The following is a 10,055-nucleotide window of genomic DNA, read 5'->3' as shown; positions in this document are numbered from 1 at the left end:
TGGAAAGAACATGACTAGACCAACAAAGAAACTTCATGCTAAGCATGACGATAATAAGAATGGTTTTGTGGCATGTGACAAGTGAAAGGAACACTACAAATTCCCTTCTGGCTATCTGGGCTTTGTAAGTAATTGTCTAGTACAACAAACTCTACTTGTGCACAGCACCATTTTTTCAAAAACTTGTGACCTTGCAAAATGTTTACCTATTAAAATAACCAAACCACCATAGACAGAACCTCATCCATTAGTTCGTCATTTTAGAGACTGCTTTAAACATTTTAAAAGGTAATTTCTCTAAAATTAATGTTATATTTGAATGCAAAGACCTTACCCAACTGTACCACTGAGCAAAGCTAATTTTAAAGGATAATGTGGAAGAGGGACAATACTAAGAAATGGCTTGTGCTATTTACTTCTGAAAACTGAAGCCATAACTAGTTGCTTCAAGACATTTTTCTTCCCCCAGCTTGGCCAGGTTTTAAAAAATACGGGACAGATCACAGTAAGGATTTAGCGATTAGCTCAGCGCTGATTAGATGATTCATTTCAATTTGCCTTTCAGCTCTAAGAAAAGATTTAAGGGCCAGCTATGCCTCCTATCAAGAGTAAATATCACACATCCTGTTTATACATATTGGCTTGTTGTCCACAGCTCTACAAAGAGTCAGTGACACCCCCCTAACTCACACTCAGCCCCACCCCCAACTTCCTGCTCACTGGGGTACTGCATTCCTACTACTACTTAAGAGGTGCCTCCTGCAACAAAATACTCTGTATTACGACAACTTTTAAAGAAAATACTTTATTACGTCATGAAAAAAGGCATCGATCAACTAGATTCATACTTGTTTGAAAAAAAAATGAAAATTTTATTAATTAGACAGTATGTGGGCATCCTGTTCCACATGGGAATGAAAAGATGCTATAGGTTCTCAAAGTATTGCACAGTCTGAAAAAAAACACCAACAAAAAAAGGGGGAGGGGTGGGAAAAAAAATCACATGATATTGGGAGCCATCTCACATTATGAATAATCTACCAAGAAACATTTTAAAAAGAAAACCCTTTGTTTCTACAGTAGCTTTGAGTTTATAGTTCTTGGAATGACTGTATTCCATTGAAGACATCTCAGTAACAGGAAGCTTCATTTTAGCAATCCCATGTGCAAATATTAATAAAAAAATATATAAAATAACGCAATTCATCTCTTGCCATCACCACCCCCCTTGGCAATCATGACATTTTCGAGAACTGTTTTGCTTGAAAGGGGGGGTTAAGCTGTAAGTTTTGCCTGAAGCTCCATCTCTGCAGCCCGTTTGAGTGCAACATCCACTAGAAGCTGAAATCCACTAAAATCCTGGTTGAGGTCCGGTGGAGTAGGGGGAGGAGTGTTGAAAAGACCGCTCTGAGTATTTGTACTCGGTCCAGACTTACATGTGTCCTCCGGATACATGAGAGAGGTGTCTGTAAAGTTGCTGGCTGCCATTTGCTGTATATCTGTGGTTTGTCCCACACCAACCGACTGGCAGAGAGGGAAAGGCACATCTTTCAATGCAGTCACAGTGGTATGGCAGATCACTGATGGACGAGCCAAAATTGATCCTGGGGACGATGGCTTGGGAGACAGGGGCCTCCCTAGGGTTGGGTTTGGTCCAGCTGTGCAGGAATGAAACGGGCTCTCCTCTAGAGCTGGCATGAAGTTTTTGATACCTATTGCAGCCTCCATAGAACTAGCTTCAGAAACCTTGGCCCCACGGCGGGAAATTGTGAACTGATTTGGATCTTTGCCATCCTTTCTCAGCATGTCAGGGAGGAGCCTGCGTCGGGCGTTGATGAACCAGTTACAGACCTGAAATCATATTGGTACACTTTTAACACTTTCCTCATTCACTCAGCAAACAGGTTCTAGGGGTGCCTAGCTGACCCCTCTCTTTGAATGAAAGAAGGCGTAGAAAGGCTTATTTGGACTCACCAGTTATTTCAAGGTATTTGAACCCAGCCAAGAAAAAGAGCTACCTCCTGTCATAAATCTCCTTCTGCTTTGAATACAAATTTGCTTTGGGGTCTCGTTATCTTTCAATCTCTTTAGGAGAGAGAAAAGATATAAATTCCCAAATACCTGAAAATGATTTTAGGGAGGAAGCTTTACCTTTAACTCTCCCCTTTTTAACCTATTACCTACTGCCCCAACACTTGAGTTAATCAACTACAGGAAAACCTTTCCTGTATGAAAAGTGCCACACCTCCCCAGTAACTGATTTTTCCCAGTTCAAATGACTATGTCAACAGACATAACATGAATTACCTCACTGAAGTCTGTCCTTGTTTAAATATCAAACCAGTTTCCTGGGCAATAGAGTAAGGTTTAACCTCCTTTTTATGTTTGAAGGCTCTTTTAGGCATTAAAGGAAATGCTATCTGACAGATGACTGTCAAGTGTTTCTGTGTTCTCTAAATAGCCAACTATTAGCTTTTAGCGCTATAACGTTTCCAAAAAAAGATATTTCTTCTTTTCTTTTTTCTTTCTTTCAAGTGGGGAGGAGCTGAATGACTCCAAGCGCAGGAATGCTTTGAAATGACTTTGGAAATGAAAATTCATGCGTGAGGGCCTCAGAGGCAGAGTAGCATGCACAAGACCCTGGGTTCAACCCCTCAGCATTGAAAAAAAAAAAAAAAAGAATGCAATAACCTTGTGCTCTCTTTCCTTACCTGTAGTGTGGACAGGTGAGTTTGCTGGGACAGTAATGCTTTTTCTTGCTCGGAGGGATAGGCATTGTACCGGTGCTCATACAGCCAATCCCGCAGAATCTGAACAGACTCTTTGGGTAGGTTGCCCCTTCTCCGTCTCTTGCCTGAGCCAGCTGAAGAGGAAAGGTCCAGGGGTATGTCCATGCTGTCCTCATCCTCAGTCTCACTGCCAGATGCTGCAACAACACCTAGAAAAGCACAAAGGCCAGCTGTCACTTGCTTTTATCAGCAGGGCAACTATCTCAGAGATCATTGATTCTGACCAGTCAGTGTAATTGTATTTTTTCAACCACTGAAAACAAGCAAAAGATCCGTGTTTTCTGCCCTGAATTACCAGGGTACCTGTAAAAGTCCTCAAGAGTAATTTGACTAGCTGCACAAGGTAGATTCTCAATCACCAGATACCCTTTCTTAGCCACTGTCCTCTAGGACTTAACTTCTCACATTCTTTTTTGAATGATGTTCAGAAGTCTTTTGTTCAATCCATTGGGAGAGACAAACTGAATCATTTGCCCCATTTGAAACAAGAAGGGTGCTGGGCAGTGGGGTGTGTGTTTAACAAGCTTCTGTTAAAGGTCATTCCAAACTAGAAATAAAAGGCTAATGAATATGCTAATTTACATCTTAAGTGTTAATCTTCCTCTTTCCATTAAAGGTTTGAAGTAAAAGAGAATTGCTATTTTTTCCCCCACTGATATAAGGAGGACAAATTACCTAGCTAGTACTATAAAATACTTGTTAAAAATTTCTGCTAATTCCATGATAATTTCTTATTCATTACTACCTATATTTATGCAGAATTAGAACACCTACTTTCAATGGTCACTTCATTAACTACAACCACGAGTTTTCAAGTTTTATTACATAAAAGTATTTCTCTACTATTAGTACTCTAGGAAGACTTCAAAGGATTCCTGAAACTGAATTAACTTAAAACACTGCATAAATTTCAACTGCTAGTTTAATATGAACCTGCAATATTACACATCGATTAGCAGGGTTCAGTATTTAAAATTCTTACATGACAAAGAAAACTAAGTATGCAACCCCCAAAGGAAGCTCCTTCTGTTGTAAGTACTTTAATCCTACCAGAAATTTTAAGAATTCACAAACCATACAGAATATTTAAATCAGATACACAGAATTCAATAAAAATTCAGACCGGCCCAACTGTTAAACATCATTTTTAATTAAAAGAATTTAAATAACAAATGCTATTAATCTCACCTCTCAAAACTATAACTGGTAACTGTGAATGACTAGAGAAATATTCTTTATTGGGGGAAGACAATCCAAAATTTTAAAAGTATTCATAAATTACAAACTATAAGCATGCTTGAAAATATCAGTGTTTCTGTATTAGAGATTAATTTTTAAAGGTATTACATTTTTAGCTTCATATATTTTTTTCTTCTGTAACTTTGGTTGAAAAAAAGACCCAATTTTAACTGAATAATAGAAAATAAAAACAAAATGTTCTTCACAGTGATATACCATATAATGTATTTTTAAGGAACTTTTAAAAAATACACCAACTGATTGGCTTTACTTGGTGACACATTTAGTTTTGGACTGCAGGGGGCAGAAGGTGCTGGAGGGCGTTCCTACAGGAAAAGCAAAAAGCTCTAAAGACAAAGTAAAGCAAGTTCTAACAAAAGAGATGAATGATTTTGCAAATTCACTGTAGCTCAAGGATTAACAGTCATCAGTACCCAAGAATCCTAAGTTTTAACTGCAATGTGTTTGAATTTCCCCTTCCCTAAAGATTTAATTAAGCTGTTTCTTTTTTTAAAGTTTAAAGAAAGGGCATATTTAAAACTGAAACTGCTTTCACTGCTGAGAAGTTGAGAAACTTTCAAAACCCATACTGAAATTTTTGTGAACTATTAATAAAATACCTTGAGATTATAAATGATTTCCTGTTTCACATTTGCCTTGATAACTAAGGAAATCACTTCTAAACACGTGTCAAGTTAATTGAATAACTAAAGCAAATTTGAATAAGGCAATTTGTTTAAACTCTCCAACGTCTGAAAGCTTCAAGGCTTTTATTTCCCTCTTCCTTTTTTTAATCTGGAAAAAAGTGTGGAAAATTGCTCATTGAACAGTGAATTCCCAACTGTAAATTGGTAATAACAAAGAGTTTGAAACAAGCAAGTAAACAACAACAACGGAAAAGAATAAAAAGCTCAAGAGTGTCCTTTGATCTGCTTGCTTCATTTGACAAGAAGCTTGATCTTTTCCAATAGGTTAGTGACACACAAAAGCAGGTTTCAGTTAAGCAACACCAAACTAAGGCAAGACTTCACTCTGTTCTCAGTTCATTTTGGGGGGGGGGGCGGGAATGAATGCCAGGCCTCTGGATTTCTTAACAAATATTTTCAATATGTGCACAAAAGCTGAAGTAACAGGAAGTTAAGCCTTCAGTGCCTTGGCTTGGGCCAGCTGATATTTCACTGCAGCTAAACCACGTTTATTGCTGTCAGGACTGTTTTCATTAAAACTCTCCCTCCTGATTGTGGCTCAACTTGGAAAAACAAAGACTTTTCCTCGTTACTCATTTCCTACTGTAACAGAGCTTTTGAAAAGTTTCCCGGTTACGATTTGTTTCCAAACGTCTTGCTTTGCTTACACTTTAAAAATTGTGGTGTAGGAGGGGGGCAGTGGTGGGTGGGGAGAGAGGAATCAAAAGCCTTTTACTCTATCCACATACAAGGAAATGCTGTTTAGAAAGCCACAAGATGGCTCGTGGATCCCACGGCTCTGAGAAGCAATCTTGCTTCTCTGCACTTTCTTTTTCTGAATAGCTCTGAAACACCAAGGGGGAGGGGGACTGAGAAGGTGGTGGTGAAGTTGGATTTTTAAAAAATGTTAAGAATCTAGTAATAAGAGTAAAGGAAAGTTTAATAATTAGGTAAAAGCAAATCTAAACTAACGAGTCTCCTGATCAGAATACCTCCCCTCTGGAGAAGCAAACAGGAATCCAATTTCACACCCAAGTTACTAAATCCACTGTGCGCTTGGCCGCCCCCAAAGAGCGATCCTAAAGCAACATGATCAGGAACTGGGACCAAAAAGACCGGGAGCATTTTCCTTGTCAAACCTTCCTTCCGTCTGTTTTTAAACCACTTTAGGTGATCTTTGGGGGCCGTCTTCAGTTTTCTAAGAGGACACATTATCATCACACGCCGGTTTACCAAAACCCGTACCCTGAAACTGAATTGAGAGTGCCTTTGTCTTAAGGAAACTTGAAAACATGCTCAGACTTTTCTATAGACAGACAATAGGCCGAGACTGACTTCTGGGAGCCCTACCGGAGCGGACGGGCAAGACTCCCTTTCAGCCCCAGGTAATCTTGGACAGGAGGAGGCAGGACCCGGAGGCTCGCGGGGAGAGGGAGGAGCCCGGAGAAGAGCAAGCCGCTTTTGTTCGGCTCCAACTGAAAACCGCCTGCAAACTGTTTGAGTTAGCACGAGCAGAGGACCTCTGGGGCTTCGGGTCACTTGAGAACTAAAAATGGGGTCGTAGATCCCACATTCTCAAGGTGCCGGTCCCCGATCCCGGACGATTTGTCAGGGAAACCTAAAATGGGAAAGAAAACCCCGGCAACCTCAGCAGTCTCTGCTACCCTTCAGGGAGCCGAGAAGCAGTCGCAGCAAAGTTTCCTCTCCAACACGTCACCTTTCATTGTTTCCATGAGTCGGCGCAGAGTAGCAGATCCTCGGTGCGCCCGGGGCTGGGGACCACGGGTTCCCCCACCCACCCTGCCAGGGTCCCCCCGGAATACCCTAGAGGGCTGGGGGATGGGGGACGTGGGGGGGGGCGGGGAGGAGGGAGGGGTTCGGGGGTGCCTGAGCCGGGAGGCTAATCACAGCGGCCCCCTCCAGAGCTCAAACAATGGGGAGGGGGCCGGCGGAAGCCCAGTTTTGCATTCGGCGCACTCGAACCACTCAAACCCAGAAGCCCCTCTCCCCACACCTTATGCTGGCAAGTCCTATCAGAACCCAGAGCGCCTCCTATTAAGAGTGTAGATCTGTCAGCCCTGTATCAAGGATGACACGGCTTTGCAGAGACACCCGGACGTTCCCCGCGCGTTTTCTCAGCACCAAGTTAAACGTCCCCAACTGTAAACGCCCACGTTCTCACTCTGCCTGCGGGGAGGGGTCCGCAGGGAGTTCTACTACCAAGTGGCACGTTAATGTTACTCTCACTGGGGAAGCCTGGAGGCGGGGGGGGGGGGACAGGGAAGTTCCGCGTGCCTAAGTCTCCCACAGAAGCACATCATCAGAACTCTAAGGTAAAAACACAGCCGAAGGAACCCTTCGGGGAGTGCGGCTGCCCCTTCGGAATCTCGTTCCGTAGGAATTGCAGTTGCAGTCCCTTTCTGAAAGAATGTGGAGTTACCAACTCGAGGAAGCTCCTGAGCATGCGCAGCAGCGCCCCCCGCCCCCGGTCCTTGGCTTCCCCGAGCGATTAACTTCTGTTTTGAACCACTCCACATAAATCACAACAGAAAAGCCAACTCTAGTCCACGACGGAACACTCAGGGGACCTCCCAGCGAGGGACTCAAAAGTTAACTTCAAAAGAGACTTTACAGTCTTTGACCTTTCAGGTGTTTTTTCCCCCCCTGTGTATTTTGTTTTTAAACCAGACTGACGGCAAGTTTTAGTTGTAAACCGTCCAGAACGCTTCGTGGAAACAATGACAGCCTCGCTCTTTGCACTTACAACCAAGCCTGCTTGTCACACTTGGACACCTTTTGACTGCATGCAGCTTTAAGCAGCTTGCCCTGTGTCCTAACTCCTCATCTTGCCCCAAATCCATCGTGGGAAAACTTAAAAGCTGGGAATTTTTTTTAGAAGTCTAGCTTTCCAAAGCCATGTACGCCCAAGGGCGATGTGGGGGTCCGGGATCACATTCCTTTGATTGTGAAAAACATCTCATCCCTAAAAAAGGGTACCAGGCCCACTGGGGTGTGGGGGCCCCGGAACCGAACTTTCACACAAAGGCAACGCGGCCTCGGTAGCTCCGGATCCGGGCCAGGAAAAGCTAGGTGGGGTCCCCCGACACCGACCCCACACCCGCCGTCCGCCAGACAGAGCTAGCAGCCACGCGGCGGCTGGGCCAAGCGTGGGGTGTTGGTGGAGACAATGAAACTTGGAGGCGCACAAACAAGGCGCTGAGCGTTGATTCTTGACAACGTGCCAGCAGCGTGGAGAGGCTCGGCTCCCCACAACAGCCCTTCGTGTTGTGTCTAGAAGGAAAACAGCAACTGTCGTTCCAGACACGGCCTCAACAAAGAGAACGGCCGCCGCTCCAGCCCTAGAGCCCCTGGGCGGAAAAGTCCACCAAGTCAATTTCGCCCAGAGTCTAGCGCAGCGCGGCCCGGCCCGCGTGTTTCTCTGGGACTCGCAGCCCCGGTGCGCACAGCCCACGGCCGCCTTACCTTTCTTGCTCTTCATTCTGGAACTCCCCTCCCAGCGGAAGGCAATGCTGGGGTCTCGAGGGGCCAGGAGCCGGGACACAGCGGGCAAGCGGTCGTCCTCCTTCACTGCAGACTCTCCAGCAACTTATAGGACGTGCTCCAGCCGTTATTGCTAAACAAGGCGCTTGGATCCCAGGCGCCTGCTCCTTGGGTGGAATTCAAGTGACACTTGGGCTTCCTCCTGCCGGGATCTTCTGGCAGCCGGCCGGGGGCTCTCCCTCACCCAACTCGCTCCCCTCCCCACTCCGCTCCTTTGTTCCCGGCTCCTGCACGGCGCACCTCGGCGCTGTCAGAGTGAGAGGCGAGGAGGGAAGGTACAGGAGGTCCTGCCTCCGCCCCCAGCCGCCCGCCCCGTCCCCCGCCCGTCCCACCGCGCCTCTGCCCCTCCCCCGCACCTTTCAGCGGGGGTGGACTGGACGAGCGGCGCGGCCGCTCTGACCTGGCCACTGTCACCCGTCCCTCACGGAGGTGGCGGACCCTAGAAACACTATCACGCCTGCCTGCCGCGCGTGCACCGCCCGCATCCCTCGCCCGGCGGCGGAGACAGCAGCTGAGCGTTCCGGGTTTTTTCCTTTGGGCCTTTCTTCCTGAGGCTGGCGAGAGTGCGTTTGGTTAGGAAATTGCAACAGATGGGGAAAAGGACGCCCCCTTCTTCCCCTCCTCCACCCCAGGGAAGAAAAGACTCGCCCTCTTGTTTTTGACAGCTGCCCCAAACTCTTCAGTCCCTGCTGGAGCCGCACAAGACAGCCGCTTCTGATTCAAGGGGCGGGGCACAAGAGGAAAAGTATTCGGGACAAGAACCAACTTCTTCCAGAATGCGCGGCTGCCATTGACACGCGGGCGCGGCGCGGCGCACCCTTCTCCTCCCGGGGCTCTTCCTCCAACAACGACAGTGGGAGGTGGGGGGTGGTGGGGATGAGACTGAAACCCTAGGCGAATGTCTGTTCCCCCGGGCTAAAGCTGTGAGTTCCGGATTGGATTGCAAGGCAGTTTCGAAATCTAACACGTTGCGAATAGACACTTGTCATGCTCACATGCTCTTTAAACGTCTCTGTCTGGGGACTGCCCGGGCGCGCGCCCGCCCTGCTGCTACTCGGCCCGACCCCTCCACCCCCGGACCCCGGCAGCTGCCGCCTTTATAGCAAAGAGGCGACCACGCCGTGACTGCTCATCCGTTTTGGTAAACAGTGTCTACTTTTAGGACTAAATCCCGCTAGGGGACCCCTCCTCCCCTTCTGTATTTCAAACAGAAACTAGCCATTAAGTAAACACATGTTCCTGTGGGTTTATTTTGGTTGAGTTACGAGGACTCCAACAGGAGTTCCTTGATGAAATTCCCCTTTTAAAAGACCAGATGCTGTTTGGTTGATTTCTAGACACGCATGACCTCTCCTCTGGGTCTAGTTTTTTTTTTTTTCGCGTGGGTATGTCCCGTTGTTTTGAAGCAAAGCAAATGAACTGTCATACACCAGTTAGACTTTCTCCATCACTGAAAAAGAAAAAAAAAAATACCTAAACGCAAATAAGCCTAGTAAAAGACGTCAGCGCCTGGGTCTGTCTCCAGTTTCGGCTCTGTGGCTGTTTTTGTTTTGTAACCTCGTTGGAGATCCCGGTAGGAGAAAGCTCCGTGGAAATAAGGTTAAACCCGAGAAGGACTAAAGCAGCCAAAGAATGACTAAACTAGACTTTGGAGACTGTTTTAGGATTACGCTGAAAATTAAAGCCAGCCTCCTCTGCGCCCCCTTCCGAAAGACACCCCCGCCCCGAGAGTGCGTTACGGCCAGGGTTTAAAAAGCTTGGGTGGTTTTTCCAATTACAG

The 10,055-nt window shown here is 46.1% G+C and overlaps 1 protein-coding gene across 1 annotated transcript; it reads right to left on the bottom strand.

Moving 5' to 3' along the window:
• Positions 1 to 845: 845 nt before the first annotated feature.
• Tgif1 (TGFB induced factor homeobox 1) lies at positions 846 to 8,988 on the bottom strand. Its single transcript, XM_076836946.1, has 4 exons — positions 8,632 to 8,988; positions 8,198 to 8,382; positions 2,712 to 2,938; positions 846 to 1,851 (listed from the first exon to the last, which is right to left on the bottom strand). Exons 2-4 carry the CDS (start codon positions 8,211 to 8,213, stop codon positions 1,276 to 1,278), a joined length of 819 nt encoding a protein of 272 aa, XP_076693061.1. The 5' UTR covers positions 8,214 to 8,382; positions 8,632 to 8,988; the 3' UTR covers positions 846 to 1,275.
• Positions 8,989 to 10,055: the final 1,067 nt, after the last annotated feature.

This window comes from Callospermophilus lateralis, chromosome 17 (genome assembly GCF_048772815.1).
Source record: "Callospermophilus lateralis isolate mCalLat2 chromosome 17, mCalLat2.hap1, whole genome shotgun sequence".
In the NCBI taxonomy this organism is placed as follows: Eukaryota; Metazoa; Chordata; class Mammalia; order Rodentia; family Sciuridae; genus Callospermophilus; species Callospermophilus lateralis.
Note: the sequence above shows the minus strand (reverse complement) of the source record. Positions and strands in the feature narration are given on the sequence as shown.